At 38.9% G+C, this 25943-nt stretch overlaps 1 protein-coding gene across 2 annotated transcripts; it reads right to left on the bottom strand.

Moving 5' to 3' along the window:
• Positions 1-388: 388 nt before the first annotated feature.
• clcn7 (chloride channel 7) lies at positions 389-24288 on the bottom strand. Of its 2 annotated transcripts, XM_084117009.1 has the most exons (25): positions 24077-24286; positions 23330-23404; positions 22807-22872; positions 22558-22623; positions 20847-20979; positions 20198-20307; positions 19383-19463; positions 12148-12210; positions 11982-12065; positions 11809-11902; positions 11498-11562; positions 11288-11404; positions 11033-11087; positions 10857-10917; positions 9987-10128; positions 9767-9860; positions 8287-8459; positions 6290-6341; positions 6003-6130; positions 5723-5808; positions 3687-3819; positions 3540-3599; positions 3250-3426; positions 2234-2314; positions 389-1815 (listed from the first exon to the last, which is right to left on the bottom strand). In XM_084117009.1, exons 1-25 carry the CDS (start codon positions 24179-24181, stop codon positions 1729-1731), a joined length of 2388 nt encoding a protein of 795 aa, XP_083973135.1. In that variant the 5' UTR covers positions 24182-24286; the 3' UTR covers positions 389-1728. The 2 variants fall into 2 exon arrangements, with proteins under 2 accessions (XP_083973135.1, XP_083973136.1); XM_084117010.1 differs by lacking the exon at positions 23330-23404 and having other exon boundaries at positions 24077-24288.
• Between the last annotated feature and the right edge of the window lie 1655 nt (positions 24289-25943).

Genomic DNA, 25943 nt, shown 5'->3' with positions numbered 1-25943 from the left:
CCACACCTTACACCATTTTTTCAGATGCCTCACAGGAATGTGTCAGGGTAGTATCAGGGATGATTATGACAAGTAAAAGCTGAAAAATAACATACTGCTTAGTCATGTAGTGTTGTTGCCTTAGCAAATTTAAACATGGGCAGTTTCGTCAGTTGCATATACACACACTGCACGTTTCCCAAAATAAAAATAATTTTTTTTGAATCCATGTTTACTAATTTTAAAGCCATCTATATGCTAGTGTATTCATAAAAGCTGATAAAATGAACCTTTACCAGATACACATTTAAAATAATACAGTCTTGGATCAAAAGACAGAGATATTGATATTTTTTAAATCCCAATCAGCCATTATTATCTGAGAGAATTACTGAAGAGGCAATAGGAATTCATTTGATGAATCATAGCTTTATTAGTTCACAAAGTTCAAATGGTTATAAAATTCACTCTTTTTTGTTGTTGCTTCAAATCAACAACAATATAAAAGTAGAGATCAGCAGAGCAAAAGATCATTGATCAATAAAAACAAAAAATGTTGGCTTTAAACATCGAGGCGTACAGCATTCGTCAAAGTTTTTTAGCACACAGACAACAACGTCATGTTTATACGCTTGATCTAATGTTCAGTTAAAGACCGTTTCTTGCAATCAGTGCTTGGCAATTATTTTAGCATAATCTTTCACTGCCCAATACTGTGATTTATGTGTTCATTTTAAAGTATAGATTTTCACAGAAAACAAATGCAGCTCAAGGCAGAAAATTCACATTCTGTAGGCAAACTGCCCTCAGGAAATGTACTACATAAAACCACTCGCTAGTTTTTAGCTCGTACCAAAACTTGCCACATGAAAAATAGGATTTATGCATTTAATTTTAGGGCCTGATCTACCCAAAAATATTTTATAATATTAAACTGATAAACCAAGACAGAAACATTTAAAAATCCTAAATAGAACTAGGTAAACAATTATGCAAAGAACCATATTAACTGTAAGAACCATATTAACTGTAACAATGTAGTAGTCTGTATTAAGTGCACATAAAGGTATCACCAATAGGTTTCGTAATGCTACAAATGGGCATAAGAGAAATCTAAGATCAGTAAACTTGCTTAAATTGTCCTGCACATTCATAACTGATGTCTTACTTTGAGCTAACAGCATTTTACTAGAACTATTTTTATGCATAAGCAAGTAAGCATTCATAATTTATATTGTGCAGGAATTGTTGCGACTGCAAAAACAAAACCTTGTTGAAAAAAAATTAAATAAATGCATAGTGACACATTGTCATGGTGATATACATTATCATTGGCTTGACGCATTCATGTACATGTCTCAAATGATAACTACCCATGATAAACATGTAAGGTTACACAAAATGATGCTTTTGGAGAGCCACGAAAAGTTAGGGCTCCCGAAAAGCTCATCTACTCTAAAATATTATAAATGTAATAAATAGTCACATAGTGCAAAACTAACATTATGTACTAACATAATGTGCTCATTCAACGCTCAAATCAACATAACTAACTTTTTTTGTAAAGGAGAAATGTATTTTTCAAATAATCAAGCCCTTAAAATACTGAATGTCGGACAAATTTGTGCATGTTGCAGGTTTGTGTTTGGCATCTTTGACATGACTCTGACCAGCCCCTGAGTTATTACGGTCCAAAGCTGGTGCTCTGAAGGCTCTGAAGGCAGGGTCCAGGATGAACTCGACAACCAATCACATCTGAGCCAGGTGAAGCTCCTCCAGGCCATCTTTACCCATGTGGTAACGTGCAAGATCCTTCCGAGTCACCAGCCCCACAACCTTCACATCCAAAGCCCAGGCAATTAGAAACTCGTAACATTTCTGAAGTTTGATGTTATTGTAGACAAACGATAAATGGACGATTTTCAAGTTCTATACTATTTCCTCTATAATAAATTTAATTATATTAAACGAATAAAGAAATTAAAATAAATAACAAATTAAATTTGAAAAAATATTATATTAAATTATTTAAAGAAATAATCATGACAGAAAGGTAATCTAAATCTAAAACTAGAAGAAATGAACATGCAAAATGAAATATTCAATATCAACCGATACTGACAAATAAATAAAAAAGACTAATATCAGCCAATAGCTGATTAATAATACTAATATAGTACTAACATATTGTGCATTCCTAAACAGCAGCTGTGAGTTAAAAGTAGTAACACATTTGGAATATTGATAGACTCACTCTGTTCTCATTATCAACCACCACCAGATGTCTCAGTCCTAGCGCCCGAAACAATTTAAACACACGAGGGAGTGAAGTCTCCTGAAATCAAATATGAAAATCAACAGTTATTCATGCAGCACATGATTTAACCACATACTCATGTCAACTAAAATACACTTCCTGGTGGCATTTCTTGTATGGGTGTGGCAGTGGCATTCTTGTTAAGGCTTGGACACGGCTCAATTCCATGTATGAATAAACCACAAACTGGAGAGGTTCTAGTCTCTGCCTCAAATTTTTTTTTCTCTTGATGCTAGTCGATTTTTTTTTTTATGATTTATATTACGGGGCTGTTGAATGCTTGAATCGGTTTGGTTGACGAACGTTGTAAGGTGTGCAATTATTTTCAGGGAAACACACAGCTAAAGTAGTTCCAGGCAGGTCTTGACCTCATTACATGCCCATATAATTTTGCCATATGATTTCAGTTATTTGAAAGGTTCTTTCAGCCTATAAAAACAAAAGAACCAAAACCCACAACAACACGACACGGACCAAGCATATAAATATAGTAAACAATAGCAGATAAACCTATAGTTTCGCTTTTAGTAGAGAAGCTGCTGCCGAACACTGTTGAGACTCAGGTAATTCACATACGCTTAAAATATCTCTCTCTCATCATCTGAACAATGTTTTGAGGTGTGATAACCGTAGTATAATTGACTCCGGGCTGTTATAATTATTATAAAAATAATGCACACCCGAGGTGTAATGGCCACGACACGATTACCACCTCAGTTGTGCATTATTTTTCTAATAATTCAATGGCCCAGAGCCAATTATTCCTTACATAATCAATTTCAGATAAACTTGCCTTTAAATGGCATGCAAAAACAAAAACTATGATTGGCTGCTTTACATGCAAGTCAGACAGTCTCAGTCTGTGGGGAGACCTTGGCCAGATTACGCTGCTAATCTGTAAGTTGTGTAATTTACAGCTAATCCTACGCTGTAAGTTACTTAAGTTAACTGACCTGAGGCACAGTATATGGGGTCGGGTTCATGAACTCAGTGAGGTCCATCATGCACTCCCTCTCGTCCTGAGAGACGTGGATGGACTGAATAGGAGGGAAACGCGGATATGCATCTCTGAAGTCCTTCAGCTGTAACTTCCTTTGGATGAGACGTGAAGATGCCCTCTCCACAAACACCTGAGTCACAGAGGGCTGAACTATTAGAATTTGCCAAAGTAACAGTTACAGTATTGCCTATAAAATAAAGATGAAAGTCCAACTAAAGCCATCATAATAAAATATGTCCACACCTTATGTTTGAGAAGAACAATAAGCTGAGAGCGGAGAATAAGTCCACAGATTTTGCCCGGCTGCGGGAAGAAGATGGGCAACTTTTAGTCTTTGTTAAAACTGGAATATACTAGGAGTAACAGGATCTGATGTCATGGTTATGTCACCTCATCATGCCCAGTAGTATGGGTGACCACTGGGAAGCCGTTGTGATTGGTGGATGTGTTGCTAAGAACGTCCACAATCGTTCCGACCTTCTCCACTCTGTTAAAGCAGGTGACTGGAGAGCTCATGACCTCCCTGAGGTGAACATATTCACATATATGACACTGCACCAGCATTATTTGAGTATTATTTATATAATATTGTAGTACGTATTCATATTTTAAATTCGCTTTCATTTTTACATTAAGTTCTAGCCGAACTGTTGTGCTTTTATAATTTTTATTATTTTTTTAAAAAGTATTCTATTCAGCTTTATTAATACATTTGTTTTTATTTATTTTATTACTTTATTTTGGTAACTAAAATACTAGTAAGTAGTAAGTTAGTTGTTAGTAAGTTTTATTTTAAGCTTTATTTCAATTAATGAAAACAATTGTAATAGTTTTGGTTAATTATAAAAACACTGCACTAGACTAGTAGCTGACCGATATATTGCAAAGGACGATATATCAGAAGATATATATAAAAAAAAATTGTTATAGCATCGGCTGATACAAGCCTGAGCAAGACTTTTATTTTGACAGCGCTGAGCTCAGAAGCACTCATTCTCCATCTTCATTAGTTTACGGTCTTTGTTTAACAGTTCTGTCTAATAATTGAAAGGTAAGGTCTTTGAATATCTAATAAACATTTCATGCCACAAACTTCACAAGTACATATGTTAACAGAAAAATGAGTATACACTTGGTCAACGTGCTTACTTTCTTTTTTATTAGTTTAGTCTAAAGTATAAATCTGTTCATTATAAATATACATTTTTTATCCACTTTAAAATATTTTCAAATATGAAAAACCCACAAAAACCCAATAGGATTTTTCCATAGGCTTTTGGATTATCACTAAAAACAAGCTCTATGATCAACAAAAGTTTATGATACTTGCAAGTTTTGTCCATCAAGATAATTTTCACAGATGAACAAGTTTTATGAATTTTCAAGCATAAATGCAGTCGCCAGAAGTAAAAAGCTAAAGGTAGGCTTTAAAAGAACTGCACCACAAATTCAACGTCACTAAGCTTCCGATAACTCTTTCAGTTATTATCTAAAAACATTTTCCCAGAACATTTGAGTTAGAATAGTTTATAAGAGCACAATTATAAGCACAACGAGGATGTGAGTTTACTTGTTCAGCGTGATGATGTTAAATCTCCTCGACAGCCTCTTTAGTCCCATTTAACCACTTATTAGCAACGGCCTTTTTCAAGACACGTAAAAGCTTAAAAAAAAAAAAATCACGTGTTGGGTAATACTGATGTATTTTATGTTGTAGAATAAAATGTGAAGATTATCTTGAGCTTGTGTTCCCCACAGACCTTATTTCAGCCATTTAACCAAAACCCCATTCAAAAAACCCATTGACTTCAGGCCGATGGAACTGGAAGTGCTAAAATGCTAACTCGCTTCTGTGTTTGACCTACAAAGCATAGGCGTAATTTGTGGGTGGGACATGTCCCCACCACTTTTTGCCAGGGTCGATATTGTCCCCACCACTTTTTGAAACATGTCGCGGAACCAATGAACCTAATAAAACATCTCCAGTTAAATAGCAGAGCATTCGTTTTATTTGTTTGTTAAATTAGAGGCGATCTAGCCCTGAAATCGTTATTTTTAAATCAAGCTGAGTGATCGTTGCCGGCCTCTGCTATCAGTGGCGCAGATACAGTGTTCTCTTGTGGCTTGCGCACAGTCTTCACACGGATGTGCGCTTCAATAATTGTGCGCTTCAATAATTGTCGAAAATTCTCGCCACTAACAATATATATATATATATATACGGGTTTCTGGGCATCGTAATGTTATTTTTTCCGAAAATTATTATTGTACACAAAAATTGTACATACATGATTTAGCATTCATAGCCTTAATGTTGCATGGTTGTATGAATTACTGTTACATTGATTAGAACTGAGGGTCAGTATAGAGTGCATCAGAGAAGATAAAAGCATCATATGACATGTAAGGCCGAAGGGTGTGGTTACCTGGCCGTCAGCCAATGAGAAGTAGCAGGAGCCTCCCAGTGGAGGAAAGGAACACTCTGCAGCTTAATATGGAGGTCATACAGGCCCTATAAACAACAAAAACCAGTCAGACAAATGCACAAATGAGCTTCATGCTCTAATAGCACAAAACATAAATGACATGCATGCATGACTAATGCTTTGTGACACCCTTAAGAAACCCAAACAAAAAACTACTGGAAAGACAAATCACCAGTTCACAAGAGACAAAAACAACCATGCTAGATATTTTGCTTCTCACCTCTACAAAGTAATCCCCCACAATTTTGGCAGTCATCAGCACAAGCATAATGGGAAAGCCATAGGTCACATTCCCGGTGGCTTCCACCAGGATTACAGTGAGACTGAGTGTCATTCTGACAATGCCACCTGTCAAATTAACAAAACAGCTATATTTGTTAATGATGACACGTACTTCCTTCACAGAAATGCAGTTGGGAGCACTATTATAAACCACAAGACTGCATTCCTGCTGCATTTCATTAAAGAAAATCTAGTTAAAATGAACATGAATCATCAATAACTCACCAAGCTGGGCCGCAGCACCCATCAGAGCATATTTCCCAGGATCCGCCCAAATCTATCAGTTTAGAAAATGTCCACAACACAGTACAGTTAATCTTTCCTCATATTTTAGCTCTATTTTTTCTCAAATTTGGGGTTAAAGATTTACGGTGACCGGGAGGGGACATGTTCGGTTCACTTGGTTTTGTCGTGGCCATGACATATTAACTCGTGGGAACGTGATAATATGTTGTGGCCATGAGAGATTCATTTGTGGGAATGTAATATTACCATGCGATGTAAAGTTGTGGACTCGAGATCCTATGTTGAGGGAACTATACATTTTTCTTGTGACTTCTTTATGTTGAGTGAACGAGATCTATTTCTCATGGCCACGAGTTAAATGCGTAAACAATGGCGCTGGATATGCCTATAATAATTATATTGCGCGCATGTTTGCCTATAGACAGCATTCGAATAAAGTTCATTATTATCAATAAATGATAAAAGAATATGTAAGAAGAACATAAAATAATATAGGCCTACAAGAAAACATTTTTACCCATCCCATCTCACAGCAATTTACACACATTTCGTGTCTTTATTTTTATTATTATTCTATTATTATGCCTATTAAACCTAAATAAAATGAAATATATACTAATATGTAAATTCCTGTGAAGTGAACTTCCCGTAAAATTCCAGTGCGCCTACAGAAATAGTCATATAATCCAAGCTTTTTTGGCATGACTGTCAGGCATTTACAGTATTTACAAAACATAGGCTATATGGTACTGTAAGTATGCTATTAGACAATACATAATGTTAATTGGGTAAAGAGATAATGAGATCAAATGGAGCCTTTACACTCGCACACACACACACACAAAAAAAATACAAATTAAGATAGCCTACATATCAGTGAATGGATTTAAAAGACTTTGGGATGAGATAAAAAAAATGTAGCTTAAATATTCTTATAACATAGCCTATTAATAATAACAAATTATCCAAACTTCATTTGAATGCTGCCACGGGCACGAGAGGCTACAAATGAAAACATACGTTCATGTATCGTCACATAGGCTACAGGTGTAGTCTACAGAAATACAGTCATAAAGACAGAACTTTATTGGCATGATCGGGCATTTACAGTATTTAACTACAAAATATATACTTTAAAGGGTTAGTTCACCCAAAAATGAAAATTCTGTCATTAATTACTCCAAACCCATAAGAGCTTCGTTCATCTTCAGAACACAAATTTTGATATTTTTGATGAAAACGGAGAGCTCTCTGACCCCTTAATTTTAGGAGTTCTGACGTAGAACCCAGAAGCGTTGCACAGTATTTACAACGTCAACAGTGTAGGACACTGACACAGACGAGAATTTTTTTTTGAATAAACAAATAAACAACATGAGGGTGAATAATTAATGACTGAAATTTCATTTTTGGGTGAACTAACCCTTTAAGTAACATAATATACAGAAAGTTAATTAGGTAAAGAGATAAAAGAAATGAAGGGGAAAATAAAGCAAATGCATAACAATGAATAATAAAAATGTAACCAATAATAATAATAATAATATATAAATATTAATATAAAAACAAATGATCAGTGAATGGATTTAAAAGACTGTTGGATGGGATAGATAAAATGAATATTAAACAATTAGCTATTAATACATTTCGTTCAAAAGCAGTCTATACACCATCCCGCGCAATACAATTTAATAGCCAATGTTATGTTAATATATCATTAATCATTTCTTAATTGATCTGATCTTAACTGATCTCGAGGCCATGACTCTACATCACATGGCCACAACATAAGGATGTCATAACCGCGACAAAACAATCTCATGGGCATGTTCATGACTTATCACATTCCTACTAATTAATATGACGTTGGCCACGACAAAACTAAGTCAATCAAACATGTCCCCTCTTGGTCACTGTAAAAATTAATTAAAAATGTAGCTATAGTTAAAAAAGTGCAGAGAAGGGTAAGTACTTACTGATTGGCTGGAAGCGATGACAGACAAAAGGATCCCAAAGAGTCGCCCCCAGGCTGCTCCAATGAGCAGAGAGGGGATGAACACTCCTGCCGACACGGTCAGACCATACGTCCAGACAGCCAGGAGGAAATAGGCTAGAGTGAAGACCCCTAAAGTCACGGGGTTGTACGTTCCTGAGAGAGAGAGATATTCCCAGTAAAATTTCAATATTAAAACAAAACAAAACTAGACTGCAGTAGGACTCATTTAAAAAAAAGAGATGGGTAGCCTGGTTAGAAGGAATGGTAGGATTTATATTAGGCTGTCCAGTTATGGCCCAGTTATGAGGTACGATACGATACGATATATAAAAACACACACACATACACACTTTTGCTTGTCATGTTCCCCTTGTTTGGTTTCAAGTACTAATATCATTATTTGTAAAAAATAAAAATAAAAAATAAAATAAAAAAAGTTTTATATTATGTTGTCATTTTTATTATTTTAAATTACTTTACCTATTTTTTTCATATTTATTTTTGATAATGTCTGTTACATTTTTCTTGTCTATAGAACTATGCTGGCCTATAACTAATGTAATAATAAATATATGTGAGGTGTGTTTGTTATATATATATGCAAAGTTTGTTTCTAAAAAAAGACACAAAAAACCCCAATAAAATAAGATAATTGCATTGGTTTCTTTATTTGTACTAGGTTTTATTTCATCTGTATTTATTTTGTTTATAGTTAGCACTACAAGAAGCATACCTTTCCTAGCAGATGTTGTTTTAAATGGAATGCTTGCAATCTGTTGATCACAACGGTCTCTTTGTTAAGCTAAAACACTGTTGGTACATCACTATGGATGACAGGATCTTCTAAATGCCTTAAATGTAAATGCAAAAGACATGCACAACCCTGCATGATCTGTAGTAGGGTGAACATCTGTTCTCTTTAGCATACTATCAAGCTCTCCAGCTCTAGAGGGCAGCATAAGGCTACCAGCCATGATGTAATATTAAAACCATAACATTATGTGTGATATTAATCATATATAAAACATGTAATTATGATGTTATAATATAATCATATTACATTTTGAAGCATTACCAACTTGGTCATTATATAGTCATTATAAACTTTGCCAATTGGTAAGTGATTTTGCTCGTTTAGTCCAGTGACTGAGCACTGACTATAATTGTGCACTTGCAGCTCTCTGGAAAAGCGATCAAAGATGGCTTCTCTCCAGAGCGTAGGAAGATTTTAGCTGCCTGTTAGCTGGCCTGCTTCCAGCTTGTAACCAAATCTGCTAAATAATTGACAGACATAATTATGTAAACACACAAACATTCACAAAAAACATGCAGACACACCGCATAATTCAAGAAGTGCTGCAATAACAATGAGGGTTGATGTTTTGAGAAAGAAAGTCTGATAATGTCCACACACATTCTCAAGCCCGTTCACAACCAACCACACCCGTACAGAGACACACCTGGAGGGTTGTGGAACAGACTCCTTACACTCCGCTCAGGTGTGTTGAAGAAGGCGGTGGCCATGGAATTGTATTCACCATCAGCACAGAAGAGCTGTAAATGAACAATATAACAAATCACGTTTCTGTTTGACATTTCAGAAGCATTTCTAGGAGCAGTTCAACTAAGCATTGTATCATTTAAGAGAACATTTTGAAAGCTCAGTAAGCACATAAACACCTGCAGAGGATATTCCTCAGTGTGGTCCGGTGCCAATGGCTGGCAGTCATTGGAGAAATAGATCATAGTAAAGGAAACTGTAGCGGTCACCGCCGCAACCAGCATAGCCTCCATTACCTGCAGACACGGCCGGTGAACGTACCTGAGACATAACACATCTTGTTAAAATCTCACAGGCCGATGGATGGATGGAAGTGGATGAAAAGTTTAAAAGAATTGCATTTATGAAATAAAAAAGTTGAGTAACTTTGTCTTCAGTCAATTTTGATCAATTAAATGCCTCTCTGCTGAGTAAAAGTATTAATTTCTTTAAAAAACAAACAAATCAACAACAAAAAACTGAGTGATCTTACAGACCACAAGCGTTTTGAATGGCAGTGTAAATAATAAAGCTGACACGTTTAAAAATAAAAAGGTTTGTTAAATGTAATATTCTCCAATATTACTTAACATTATGTTTTCAAACATAGATATTTTGTGTTTTCAGTATCAGTCATTCACAGACTCTATTAAACTCCATACAAGTTTGGAAAGTCTCTTCTTTTACTTGTTGGCCTCAATTTGACAAGAGGGCATAACCTACACATTGATATGTAAACGTCGTCGTACACATCCCAACTGCTTCTGTTCAATGATACACACATACCTACAATTCAATGTCAAAACCTACCATCCATTTAGCAGAATCTCAAAACTATTGTCAAGTTGCTGCAAAAATGACTTAAAATGGCCAATATAAGGAATAGATGCATGGTGGCCCCAATAATAGTTTTCCATTACACAACATTTTGATTTTCAAAAATGTTTTCCTTAAATTAATGCAAAACATATTACCCATGACTTTCGGAGTTCAATAGCTTGAGATCCTACCTTATTCTGAAAATTGTTAGCCAATTATTGAGCAAATTGAACAATGCCCCAAGCACCCCTCCTGGAAAACGAAAGAAAATCAGAAAAATAATTCAAAAGCTACATCCACTGATTTTAATTTTGTAAACAAAATTATTAAGATGTTTTATGCACAGACAAAGTGATGTTCCCCTCACCTAAAGCTCCCATGATAATGAAGAGAGGAATTTCATATAAATTATATTGCACAGTCTAAAAAAAGAAAACACACATTCAGTTTAGTTCAGGAATGTCATGACTGATATAGATACACCAAAATATTGCGATGTTTTCTTTCTTTCTTGTGACATTTTGGAAAGCTTTAAGGATCAATTCTACAGATTTTCCTTTCAAATATCGGTGCTGTGAAAACACTTGTCAGAGTAACTGAGAGAGAAAGATACAGGACTTACATCACTGTCAAAGCGGCCAAAGTTAATGAGACCGGGGCTGGAGAGTTGTCCAGCCTTGTTATGGTAAATACTCAGGAAAAAGTTCAGTGTGAAGCTGGAGACCATCGAAGCAAAGAACTAGATCAAAAACAAAGCAGGATGAGAGGTTCAAGCAGTGAAATAGACAGTGCTCTTTAATGAGGAGCCAAGCTCTTATTCACAATCACTCACAATTCTCCAAGTCAACATCTGGTTCCAGAAAGATGCGCCTTCCTCTAAACTGAACAGAACCCCACCTGTGCCAAAAAAACACAATGAATCAAAGATGATCCTGAACAATCTGATCCAAGATTCATTCCAGGGCAGTTTAACAGCTTTTATTCAGAGGAACACAATGTATTTTCACTTACAGCTAAAACTCTGCGTACATAAGGAATTTTAATATGTTTTAACAATAACAACATTTGTGTTACTGACTTTGCATAACTTGCATAACTCTGATGTAAAAAAAAAAATTTGAAATGATTTTCTGCATGCCTCACCAACGGGGGCTCCGAAGGCAGCGGAGACTCCAGCCGCTGCTCCTGCCGAGACAAAGTCTCTCTTCTCTGTGTCCCTGCGGAAATACTCAAACATCTGCAGGAAACAGAAACTTGCAGTCAGGCTCCATGTTCACTGTTAGATTCAAGTAGACTCAATAGTACAGAAAACTGACCTTAAAATCTTTTTTCAGTGAAGTGCTTCTGCCTTGAGATACTCCTGCAGCCACCACTGCTCCTGAGTGAATCATGGGCCCTTCCTGGGAGAGAAGAGCAGATGCTGAGTCTGTTAACTCCAAATTAAAGTCTCATTAATCCCAATTGACAGATCTTCTATTGTACCTTTCCAACAGCAAGACCTCCAGCAACTGAGCAGATCACACCAAAGACCTTTACCACCAGAGTCTGTGGACGTAGAAGAAATACATTTTTAGAGATCTCTTAAAAAAAAGAGAGAGAAATAGTGAAAGTGATGTAAAGGCCAAAGTATGTTAACCCATACTAGGAATTTGTCCTCTGCATTTAACCCATCCGAGTTATAGTCTGGTAGGAAGGGGGGGTCCACCTGCACCCGAAAGGTATATTTTTTTAACCTAGTTTTTTGTAATCCTTAAGGTGTCTAGAAAAGGAATTTTGATGTTCCCCACGCAAATTATTGTCCCATATGTGATTTTTTGTATCATCTTTTGTGTCCGTGCTTGATTTTCGGCTGTGAAAAACGAAAACTTTAAATCTACATAGAATCTGAACAATACATCCTACAGACACAATCCACCCCATTTTCTCTTCGTCTTTGCATGAGGAATTGATAGATATGAGAAGTGTCATGATTAGATGATGTATGGTGCATTAAAACTCAAATAAACGCAAAAAAATGTAAAAAATCAGTGACATTGGATCACTGGAACTCCTCCCCTATGGACCCTATTGATATATGTTTTCTAACTTTTGTATTTTTATAGTCTTTATGATGTCTAATAAGCAAATGTTGATGATCCATACTTGAAAAATTGTCACATGTTGGTCCAAATGAACATCTCCCATAATAAGGAGTTACTATTCAAACCGTTATATTGGTATTATATTTATTGAAACAAAACAGAAAACCACTCATATAGTCTAATGTGTGTATATATAGGGTATAGTAAATCCCCATTACAGTAGAATAAACTGAAATAGAAAAAAGTAATTCTAATCAAAGTTCAAAAGGTCAAGGGCAATAATGTCTATTCATCATACAGCAGGTCTTCATAATCGACCTCTTGCTCCTCGTCTTCTTCACCATCTCCATCCATCTCCTCGACTGTTTCCTCCAGCAAGTCAGTGAGTAAAGTGGGGAAGATAGGTCCACAAGACCACACTGGTTCCAGGGTACCCTCTTCAGTCTTTTCCCAGCCTTGGCCAGGATCATGGGGCTTGGGACACCAGAATATTGGTGTGGCTGCTCTCTTGTAGTTGGCCAGACGGTGGTCGACACAGTTGATGTGTGGGACCAGGTTGTCTCTGCAGGGCAGGAGCCGGGACAGATCCACCTTGAATCTGGTGGTAAGCATCTCATCCTCTCCAATAATTTTTTTCAGCATGATGCTGCACACATTGTTCACAGATTTTTCGCGGGCCTGGCCATACATTACACATGTAAATACCTCAATGTCCTCCACCACATCTGGCTCCACAGAGCACTGATCCCCAAGTTTTCTGAGGACATAAATAATTAGTACGTCGACATTGGGACCGGAAAGCACAGGCAGATCCTAAATGTCAGCGAACTGGCAGAATGTAAGGGGGCAGACTACTGTACAACAATACTCTGCCTATAAGTCTTCACAGGAGAAGACGTTACAAGTACCTTTAGAGGCAAAGGGAAGGTTGGGCCTCTGAAAAAGCTGCAGAGTAATCCAAAGTACTATGCAGCCTTCAAGTGAGTATTTTTAGTCAGATATCCTGTAGCATGTAATGGCAATTAATGCTTAACATAGGTATTGATACATTGTGACTTTGCAATACTATAATTATTTGTGTCCTCAGAAAACTTGGTGATCAGTGGTCTGTGGAGCCAGATGTGGTGGAGGACATTGAGGCTTTTACATGTGTAATGTATGGCCAGGCCCACGAAAAATCTGTGAACGTGCGCAGCATCATGCTGAAAAAAATTATTGGAGAGGATGAGACTGTTGTGTATAAAAAAGGAAGCTGGACGAGAGATTTATGCATGCACTTCTCTTTACTTTTTCAGACAAACCGGAACCAAACATTTCAGACCAAAACAGCTGCAACCTAAACATGCAGCGAGGTGTTTCCAAACGAACACAGATTAATTCGTCCTGAGCGGACATAACATTTTCCCCTCTCTGGGGGTTCAACTATGAAAAGTAGACACAAAGTCCTTCAGGTAATCGGGCCGTGCCCTGGCGCGCACTGGCCGTGGAGAACACACAGCTGAAGGTGAGGCGAACAGTGGTAGGGAGGCTGGGGAAAGGGGCAGCGACAATGATGATGGGGCACTGGGTGTGATAACGAGGGAGTATCTTCAGGCTGTGCGGCTACTTGTGGTATGTAGTCCTCCTGCTCCGCTCTGGGTGGCATTATGTCCCCGCTGTTCTGAGTTAACATTGCAGGAGGTGCTGGCACCTTCTGAAGGCAGCTGGCATGCCAGCGGGTGCCATCATCTAGGAGGTATGTGGCTGGTCCCAGTCGGCAGACCACTTGCTGTGGAGTGGACCAAAATGATGCCATCTTGTTTTCCCTGTGCGGTCGGCGAGCTCTCAACCAGTCTGCCACAGTGATATCTAGTATCCTGACCCTTGTCAAACCACTGTTTCATCCACTTCTGACAGCGGGTGACTGAGGCTTTGACTGGTGTGAGTGTGTGCTGGACTGCGGTGGGGTGGAGCCTGTCCAGTGGTAGGTGTAACTCTCTACCCAGCATGAGCGAGGCTGGGGAAACCTCTGTGGTTGAATGCTGGGTAGCACGGTAGTGTAGCAGTGTTAGATGTATGGCTTGTTTAAAGGAACAGCCCTGGGCCTGATGTGTTCTGATGCCATTTTTTAGGGATTGATGGAAGCGTTCCCCCCCTGCCATTTGCCTGTGGGTGATACAGGGCTGTATGGATGTGTCGAATCCCCCTGTTCTCCAGGTATGAAGTAAACTCTACAGATAAAAACTGTGGACCATTGTCGGTGGTAATGGTCTGTGGAAGGCCCCAGCGGGAGAAGAGAGACTCCAGAAAGTCCACAATGACCTGGGAGGTGACGGAGCCGGTAGTGGTCAGCTCAGGCCATTTGGAGTGTAAACCATACACTACGACCAAGAACCGCTGATAGTGGAGGGCACCGTGGATCTCGCCACATATGTCTAATTGCAGATGCTCCCATGGTTTTGAGGGCCAGGCCAGGGGTTGCAGGGGTGGCGGGGGTCGACGACCAGTCTTTCCACTTACAAGACATGCTGGGCATTCTTTAACAAGGGCCTCAATGTCTTTGTCTATGCCTGGCCACCACACCAGGTCGCGGCATCTCTGTTTAAGTTTCACTATTCCCAGGTGGCCATCATGTGCCATGGCCAGCACACGGGCGCGAAGGGCCCCTGGAATCACGGTGCAAAACCCACGCGCCACACATGTCTCATTCCAACAAGAGAGCTCCTGCTTGACCAGAGAAAATGCTAACAGCTCCTCTGGTAATTCCCGTGGCCATCCCTGACGACTGTAGATGCAGAGCTGGGAGATGACTGGATCCTGTTTTGAGGCTGCCGTGACCGTGGACTCGAGCAGAGTGTGTAGCGTGAGAATAATCTCACTGGTAGGCAGGGCCTGGACAGGAACTGAGAAGGTCTGCAACGACATTATCCCGGCCCGGGGTAAACTGTAGAGTATAGTTGTATTGGCGGAGGCGGTCATACCAACGATGCAGTCTCAGCAACCTGTGCCCGGTGCCAGTAGAGGAAAGCAGAGCTGTCAAGGCCTGGTGGTCTGTTCTCAGTGTAAACTGGCGGCCATAAAGGTAGAGGTGCCATCTCTCGCAAGCCCACATACAAGCGAGTGCCTCCCGCTCCCCAACTGAGTATCTTTGTTCGGTTTGGTTCAGAGCTCGGGAATGCAACAGACCTCTCCACGCCATTCTGTACTTGTGACAGTACAGCCCCTATCGCCATGGCCGAGGCGTCACAGGTGACCAGGGTGTGACTGGATATGTCAAAATGTGCCAACACTGGAGGTGAGGTAAGTTGAGCTTTAAGAATTTGCACTGCCTTGGTGCATTCTAACAACCAGACCCACAGCTCATCTCTCAGAAGCAGCTGGCGCAGTGGGGCTGTTATGGCTGAATACCGAGGCATGAACTTCATGTAGTAGCTCGTCATGCCCAGGAATGAAGTAAGCTGGGCAGCCGAGATCGGTTCAGGAACGGAGAGGATGGCCTCCACATTAGATTGAAGGGGAGAGATGCCCTCAGTGGAAAGTCGGAAGCCTACATATTCAATAGCCGGCACAGCAAAAACACATTTGCTCCCATTGAGGGTTAAACTGTGCTTGAGGAGGGCTTCGAACACACTCTGCAGGCGACTGTCATGGATAGCCGTAGTAGCACCATGTACCACCACATCATCAAGGTAAATAACAACACCTGGTATACCTGCCAGTACTGAGGTCATGACCTTTTGAAAGCAGGAGGGGGTAGAGCTAAGGCCAAACGGCATCCTTGTGTAGCAGAAAACACAGAGGTGTGTAACGAAGGCCGTCAGGTTTCTGCTTTCAGGGTTGAGGGGCACCTGGAGATAGCCCTCTCTGAGATCCAGTTTCAAAAAGACAGTGGAGCCGTAAAATTGTGCCGTGAGCTCCTCCGACGTGGGCAATGGGTATCTGTCTGGGATGACAGCTTTATTTACTGCGCGGAGGTCCACAAAGACTCGCAGAGCCCCTGTTTTCTTTCTTACCACAACCAAATTTGAAATCCATGGTGAAGCATCAACCAGCTCAATGATACCGGCATCCAGCAGCCGCTGCAGCTCAACAGACACTCCATCCCTTCAGGGCCAGTGGAATATGGCGCAGTGGCTGGACGACTGGCGTCACCGAGGAGTCAATGAGGGGTTGATGGGCAAAAGCAGACAGACAGCCCAGCCCTTGCAACAGTGATGACCACTTCTGATGCGGTCCGGCAGCGACAGTCATAATGGCAGCCCCCCCTGTGTCAATGAGTGAAAATCCCAATGCCATGAACAGATCCAGCCCCATTAAATTCACCCCTCATCGGGCCATATTGAAGACAAAGGAGGGCAAGACCCTAGTGCCATAGATAACAGTCACTGTTATGGACCTCAACAAGTCAATTTTTGAGTTACCATACCCATGTAGGACAGCAGTGGGCGTGGACAGTGGACAGGAATGAAAGAACTTATGGTATGTACTGGCATTCAGAAGGGAGACACTTGCACCTGTGTCTAGCAGCAGGGGAATACACACTGTGTTTATATTCACTCTACATGACTTGAATTGCATGGGCCCCGATGTTACATGGCGAATTATGGTGGGTGAACCATGGGGAGTGTGTGCATCTGACCTGGAGGGGTCAGAGCAGCACATTTTTGCAAAGTGATTTTTCCTACCACAGTTACGGCATGTTTGGTCATTAGCTGGACAGTGCCGGGCTCTGGTGGCATGTGTGTTTGATCCACAGTTACCGCAGGAAAACTGCCTTTGATGCTGACGCGGCCCTTCTTATCTTGTGAGATGCATGACTGGGTCTGTGTCTGGTACATCCAAACCAGAGCTAGATGGCTGCTGCTGTTGCTGGTCATGTGACTGTGCTCTTATGCATACTGCTTGGCTTAATGATGATTCTGTCTGTGTTAATTTAGCGGCACATTCCGCTGCACTTTCAATTTGGAATGCAATGTCAACAGCCTTAGCTAGTGTTAAGTCGTCTGATTCGGGTAGCAACGTCTCCCTGATTTTAGCCTGTGTTGTGTGCTCAATCAATTGATCGCGTATCATCTCGTCTGGCAATGCGCCGAATTTACAATGGCTGGCTAAACCTTTTAGGTTGGAGACGTACTGATGGACGGACTCCCCTGGTAGTTGGTGTCGTTGTCTAAACATAAACCGTCTCAATAAAACACTCTGTGCAAGGAAAGGAGGTGGAGGAGGAAGAGAAAATTCAGCCATCCTCGTCGCCAATTGTTGTGTATAAAAAAAGGAAGCTGGACGAGAGATTTATGCATGCAACACTCTTTACTTTTCAGACAAACCGGAACCAAACATTTTAGACCAAAAAAGCTGCAACCTAAACATGCAGCAAGGCGTTACCAAACGAACACAGATTAATTTGTCCTGAGCGGACATAACAGAGACGGAGCGGACATAACAGAGGCTCCCGCCCTGGAGAGACAACCTGGTCCCACACATCAACCGTGTCGACCACCGTCTGGCCAACTACAAGAGAGCAGCCACACCGATATTCTGGTGTCCCAAGCCCCATGATCCTGGCCAAGGCTGGGAAAAGACTGAATAGGGTACCCTGGAACCAGTGTGGTCTTGTGGACCTATCTTCCCCACTTTACTCACTGACTTGCTGGAGGAAACAGTCAAGGAGATGGATGGAGATGGTGAAGAAGACGAGGAGCAAGAGGTCAATTATGAAGACCTGCTGTATGATAAATAGACAGCATTGCCCTTGACCTTTTGACATTTGATTAGAATCATTTTTTCTATTTCAGTTTATTCTAATGGGGATTTTCTATACCCTATATATATATATATATACACATTAGACTATATGAGTGGTTTTCTATTTTGTTTCAATAAATATAATACCAATATAACGGTTTGAATAGTAACTCCTTATTATGGGAGATGTTCATTTGGACCAACATGTGACAATTTTTCAACTAGGGATCATCAAAATTTGCTTATTAGACATCATAAAGACTATAAAAATACAAAAGTTAGAAAACATACATCAATAGGGTCCAAAGGGGAGGAGTTCCAGTGATCCAATGTCACAGATTTTTTAAATTTTTTTGCACTTATTTGAGTTTTAATGCACCATACATCATCTAATCATGACAATAGGATGTATTGTTCAGATTCTATGTAGATTTAAAGTTTTCATTTTTCACAGCCGAAAATCAAGCACGGACACAAAAGATGATACAAAAAAATCACATATGGGACAATAATTTGCGTGGGGAACATCAAAATTCCTTTTCTAGACACCTTAAGGATTACAAAAAACTAGGTTCAAAAAATATACCTTTCGGGTGCAGGTGAACCCCCCTTCCTACCCTACTATTAGTGCACACACATTAGGAGCAGTGAGAAGTGAAAACCGTGGACACCCGGAGCAGTGGGCAGCCATTCACTGCGGTACCCAGGGAGCGATTGGGGGTTCGGTGCCTTGCTCAAGGATTATTGAGGGTGGAAGAGAACGCTGTTCACTCACTCCCTCACCTACATTTTCCTGCCGGTACTGAGAATCAAACTTGCAACCTTCAGGTTATAAGTCTGACTCTCTAACCATTAGGCCAAGACTGCTCTACATAGCTTTATGACAAAAAAAAGACATATAAAAGACATCACCTTTAGTCGAACAACCCGAGGGATCTTCACTCCATTCAGGTAGCATTTTATCTGAGGGATTCCACTTCCTGCAGCAATGGGCTGAGAGAAAACGAGAAGACTGAATTTTAAACAATCTTCAAAGAAAAACTATGTAAATACTACGTAGTATACAAATGTACATTACGGCATTCAAAAGTTTGGTCAGTAACAAAGTCTTTTATGCTCACCAAGGCAGCATTTATTTGATCAAAATACAGTAAAAACAGCAACATTGTGAAATTGTTTGACAATTTAAAATAACTATTTTCTATTTGAATATATTTTAAGAAGTAATTTATTCCTGTGATGTCAAAGCTGCATTTTCAGCATCATTACTCCAGTCTTCAATGTTGCTGATAATAAACATTTCTTATTATTATCTATGTTGAAAACAGTTGTGCGGCTTAATAATTGTGTGGAAACCGTAATACATTTTTTCCGAGGATTCTTTGATTAATAGTGAAACAGCACTTAATTTAACAGTCACTTTTGAACGACTGAATGCATCCTTGCTGCATAAAAGTATTAATTTCTTTCAGAAAAAAGTACTATTTCAACAACAAAAATTTTGGTGAAAAAAAAGAAGTAACAACCCAATCTGATTCAATAAGTCGAGAAATATACTTAATAATACAGTATGCTAGTATGCTATTGCAAACGCAGCCAAATTCTGCTTTCTGCTTGAGTACATTGTTTAGAAAGAGCTGTATGATTTATTTGAAGTGACTCTGAAAAACAGAAGGGAAGCAGAAGTCACACAACATAAATATAATTGGGACAGGAAGAAAACAAACCTCAATAAAAGCAACAGCGATGGCGCCAACCATCACGAAAGCAGAGTTCAGCACTGCCCACAGTATAAGAGAGATGGACAGGCCTCCGAGCTCTGTGAATTTCTCAATGTCTGAACATCTGATTAAAGAAACTCTGAAGCCAGTAAGAAACATCACATATCAGATTAGCTCTGTATTAAAAATATTACTGAGGTACGTTACTGCATAATAACATGATTTTTTGGGGGAGTTTTTATACTAAACATTGCTATTAATAGTCTTTTTCCTGGAAAAAAAATGAAGAAATCCTCATTTTAATATAGTTGAGAAATAAGTTTAATAAACTACATAGACAGATTGCATTAGATAAATAAAATTTCAAATCTGTCTGTGTCTGTCTGGATCTGGATTGCCGTGCATCCGGTTATGGCCAAATTATTAATGTAATCCCAAAGGAAATGGATTACACCAACTTTCATATTACAAATGTAAACTGATTGCATAAAATAAAGTTATGTTGTGACAAATTGTTCAAGAACTGCAGTATATTGGCTAATTTTAATTAACTTTAAAAACTTTTTTTATACAAATACACTTTTTTGAGTGCTTTACATGAGAAACAGATTATATCAGAGGATTGTAAATTACATGACTGACAGAAAAAGGATACTCTGTTTGACTACAGAGTACTTGAACCCAGCAAGACTCTCCACAGCAATGTCTATTATGCATGCGATGAGACCAGTGAAGAACCCAATCAGACCACAGATCACCCATCGCCTGATCTCCAGACATCTAAAACCCTGTGGTTAGGATAAATCAGCATTTCATGTTAATCTGCAATGGCTATAACAATTATAGACTCTATAACCAGAGTCCGTTCTGTCAGTACACTGAATAAACTGCTTTTAAGTGGAAACAGCTTATCAGTGAGCGCCGTTCTGCAAATCTTCAAAATGACTGCATGGCATATTCATTTTGGATCAAGCCATATTTGGAGATTATCAAAAAAAAAATGTGCTAAACTGTGCTGTTAGTTTCATTCATTCATTCAGTGATATAAATTATAAAGAAAATAATGTGATTGAAAAAAAATCAATGTGTTTAGGGGCGGGCGCTGATAAAATAGCTAACACTATTCGCCATGGAAACCGCAAGCAACATTAATGAGGAGGACATCGTTGCTAATTTATTATCCACGCATTTTTCAAAATGAACTTTTAAAGAAAAGAGTTAATCGGCAAAGGAAGACCAACACTAGAGCTGCTTCATTGTGTTCAGAAAACCAAAGCATTTTAAAGCATTTAAAGGTGCAGTCTGTAAGAATGACAACTAGTGGTCGAAATAGGTACTGCAGTCCAATTCTAAATATCGGAGATCGTCACCGCCACCTGCTCCTCAGACTGGACGGCGCTCACACGGGTTACCAGTCTGAGCACACGCAACAGGAACGAGCGCCAATGACAATGAAAATTGGCAAATTGGCAACGTGCAGTATCACAGACCAAAACAAAAACAAACATTCCAGCCTGGAAACGCACATTTCAAAGTAAAATAACTGGCCGTAAAAGTGTTTTTCAGAGAAACGAGTATGTGAACTTAGCATGTTTCCTCAAAATATGCAAACATATTATGGTATTTTTATGCTTTAGTAGAGTGAAAAAGTTACATACAGCACCTTTAAACCACAGCAATTAAGTGATACCCCTGGATGCCAGCATCAATCAAACTAAAGCTTTACTGCTGGAATTGTTTCCCGTTTGTGCAAGTTGTGCAACTAATTTAAAATCTAATAGGTTACGTGACTGATTTTATTCTGCCTGCCGCTGCCACTGTCTTTAATTGATAAAACAGCTTATTTGAAAAATTACTGGTCAGTCTGTAAATTTACTAACTTGGCTTTACTAATTTGCTGTAATTTTGCATAATAGCTATATTTTTCCCAAATCATAATTTAAATATGGTCTGTTACATACATTTAATCAGCTGCTCTAATGATATGATTAATTATCAACATGTGGTGTCTGTCGCTAATGTGCTACGGTCTGAGCGATGTCTTGATGCGCCGGCTTGCATAAAATTTTGTTGCTTTTGTGGCCAGTTGTCACCATATTCCGCTGTAATGACACACCGATTGTGTGATGATGCAACTCTCTTTGTAATGATGATTTGCATTTTATTACTTTTTGTTTAATTTGGTGATAACTCTCACGCTCGTTGCTTGTGGCATTTCTTGTCAAAGGTAACATGCAGTATTATAGAAGAGGACACAGGAAGCTAGGCTGATTTTAGGTTGGGTTTACTTTTTCCCGACGAGGGAAGGGGGTGAGGGGGCCAAGGTTCAAGAGTCATGGTTCGCTACTGCATTTGAGTCTACTGACCATGTGACTCATTCGTCTCTCTTCCTCCAGGAACAACTGATTCTCGCTGTTATCATAATCAAGACTCTGAAACACAGAATGCATAGTTGTGACATTTTATAGCACAGCTCTTCAAAGACACTTTATTTAAAGTGTGCATGTTGCATTTTGCCTCATTTTAAGCTAAGTTACTGAAAACCTACTTATTTTTCAAAACATTCCCAACAGACGCTCAATTGAAAGAGAGAGGTCAGCTCTAGATTCAATTACCTCAAATTTGAGGGAAAGCAGCTTTTCGTTGTGAGGGATTTCCTTCGGTCGACTTCTCACAATGTCCTGTGTGAATTAAAAAAAAATAAAAAATAAACAGACTCAAGAGTTGCATTTGGCCGACAGTCATCAAGGGCATATACAGTCATTCTATGCTCATACAATCAGAATAGCACAACACTTTATTTAGCTACATCAACTCTTTGCAGCCATGAGCAAACTTGCCCTCATGCCAGCACATTCGGAAACATATCCTCACAAATAATCAAGTACATCAAGTCAGTCTCCTGCCAAGAGTGGTTGATTTTAGGAGATATTTAGAACATATTTATGTGCAGCCTAACGTGCAAATCATGAATAAACCACAAACACTTCAAAATTAAAACAAACTACAGCTGCATCAAAACAGTGAAGCCACTCTTTTGGACTGGAATAAGGGCTATTGAAGTGTTCTTTGTTTTAAGGATCCTTTTTTTTTTTTTTTTAAGCGAATAAAAATGAATTGATGTCAAACAGATTTTACCTCTTCGGGTGTGATTTCCTCCTCAAGGTCCACAGTGCTCAGCCTGCCTATATGAAATATACCTCCCCCAGATAACTATGAACCAAACACATTACACTTATCAATAGTCTACGTTAATCTACATTTAGAATATACATCAACAATACAAAAAATATGACTATATTTTAACATAAATTCTTCTCACAATAACCTGTATATACACACACACACACACATTGTAGTTTGGGTGTGTATATGCAAAGAGGGGCCCCACAACAATGAATGAAGCCCAGTGCAGTATACAGTGAGGGGCAAGAATTTAGCTATGGCTCTGACAAAAAAACTACCGATTCATTGTAGGTCACAGGATCACAGGTGCTTGAAGTTTCTTAGCCGAATAAGAGGGTTAAAAGAAATGGGAAGTTAAAAATCCAAATATCCAGAGTTGCAAAACACCATGCACAAATACAAGGACATAAGGACCTTACAAGGATTAACAAGTAACACAAAGGTTTTACCCTATTATAATAGGTTTAAGAACTATTTTATTTTCGTTTCAAAACTGTGGAATGACATGAAGTTTAAGCAACTGTACTGTCAATATCATGTTGCTGTCTGCAAGCCAACACAATACCTTTGCATGCTTAACAAGCATGCGGTATTTAATCAGCAGAGCAAGTAATTCATATAAGTAGAAGCCAAAACATTCTATATTGAATGTGAGTCCAATACATGTCTTTTATGTAGTCTGCATGGCCTGTCTGGTACCTTTCTGTTGCATTTCCCATCCTCGGCACCGTTCAGCAGTGGCGTTCTCTCTCCGCGATCTTCGCCTCGGCCAGACCATGACACTTTCTTCGCGATGTTGGCCATGTCAACTTTTACAATTATACATACATTAAACCTGCGAACTGGACAACTACTGCGAACATGTCTTCTTCCCCATGACTAACAATCATAAGCAGTCCCGTGACGAGTGTACGGAAAGCACAAAGGTTCAAGAAAGAAACAGTTTTTAAAGGAATTCTGGGAAATGTAGTTCACAGTTATTCTGGGTTGTGTCAATGATGTGCGGTAGGTCTAGTTGGGACTGTTCTGAACGCTTAAGAACATGCTCATAACTGTCATTGACAATTGATATTGACAACATGACATTTTTTTTACTTTTTTTTTTTACTGATTTTGTTGCAGTTGTGCAGCATCACATTCATGTTTCCAATTCATCAAAGGTTTGTGCAATATAGCTACGACAATTTTATAACATTTTAACGAAACTAGCTATATATATATATATATATATATATATATTTTTTTTTTTTTTTTTTTTTTTATTCACTCATTAGGTGAGAAAAAACCTTCTGTATAGTTATACTGTTCCATTTGACCTTGTGTCCAATCACCCTTAATTCACCCATAGAACATAACTGTGATACATTTAGTTTTGTAAATCATGAAAAACACATATTTGTTTTGTTTTTATATTGAACAGTGTTGCCGATTGGTTAAGATTGGGGGAATGTGCTTGGCAGTATGAATACATTTTGTGGTTCGTTACCTGCTAAATTTACAGCATTCATCTTATATTGGAGTCTGAAATTTTAATTTGGTATAGGCTAATTTATATTTTTTGCTTAAAGGAGCCGTATGTAAGATTGTGGCCAAAACTGGTACTGCAATCACTTTCAAATTACTGTAGAGCGGTGTATCCCCTCCCCCTCTCCCCTGACTCGAGGTTGCCAGATAGGCTGCAGAATCCAGCAGGAACGTTTGTAGCTGCAGCTTTGGTAACTAGAGCTGAGCTGGCAACCCGGATGCCGAAACACTACTGACTTCGTGATTGGTAGATAGGTGGAGGGTGGCGCTTCAGGCCAAAACACAACATGACAACATCAACATCAGTTGAGGGCTGCAACTTCACTTTTTAAATGACAATATCCTGGCCGGACTACTGTTGTCAGTGATATAAGTATTTGAAATGAACATGATTTCTTAATGTCTAGTGACATATCAGGGCCATTTTATGATTAATTGAAATACATTTCTTACATACAGCTCCTTTAACAAGAAGTCCAATTGCGTTGACACTGTGTTGACTGAATGTAGACTCTGACCAACAAAAATATGATGTATGTTTGTTTAAAGCAAAGTTTATTGATTGAAAACTAAAATTGTTAAACAGTGATAGTAAAAGGTTTTCTGTCTAAAACTGTGGATAAGCGTTTATAAATAATAATAATAATAATAATAAACTTTATTTTATAAAGCGCCTTTAAAAGCAACTTATCAAAGCACTGTACACAAAATAAGCAATACAAAGCTTAAATAATAAAAGTAACATCAATAATCAAACGCTAATTTAAAAAAAAATATGCCTTAAGTCTACCTTTAAAAATGTCATAGTTCTGAGCTTCCCTAAGATCAAGAGGCAGAGGATTCCAAAGGACAGGAGCATATGAAGAAAAAGCCCTGTCCCTCATAGATCGTAAGCGTGTATGAGGAACAACCAACAAGTTGGATTGTGAAGATCGCAGTCTCCGATTTGGAGTATAGGAAATTAACAATTAATATAAATAATAAGGAGCCAAGCCATGCAATGCTTTATATGTCAGCATCATAATTTTAAAATCAACTCGGA

Source organism: Abramis brama, assembly GCF_963993115.1.
Source record: "Abramis brama genome assembly, chromosome: 1".
Taxonomy (NCBI): domain Eukaryota; kingdom Metazoa; phylum Chordata; class Actinopteri; order Cypriniformes; family Leuciscidae; genus Abramis; species Abramis brama.
This window is presented reverse-complemented; position numbering and strand designations above follow the sequence as displayed.

What these genes read in the sequence shown, in the direction of transcription:
- clcn7 (XM_084117009.1), bottom strand. Translation starts at nt 24,181, where the DNA reads ATGGCCAACATCGCGAAGAAAGTGTCATGGTCTGGCCGAGGCGAAGAT. An exon ending in TGCCTTCGGAGCCCCCGTTG is followed by an intron (nt 11,563 to 11,808) that starts GTGAGGCATGCA and finishes TTTTTGGCACAG; the next exon opens with GTGGGGTTCTGTTCAGTTTA. An exon ending in AGATGTTGACTTGGAGAATT is followed by an intron (nt 11,405 to 11,497) that starts GTGAGTGATTGT and finishes TTTTTGATCTAG; the next exon opens with TTCTTTGCTTCGATGGTCTC.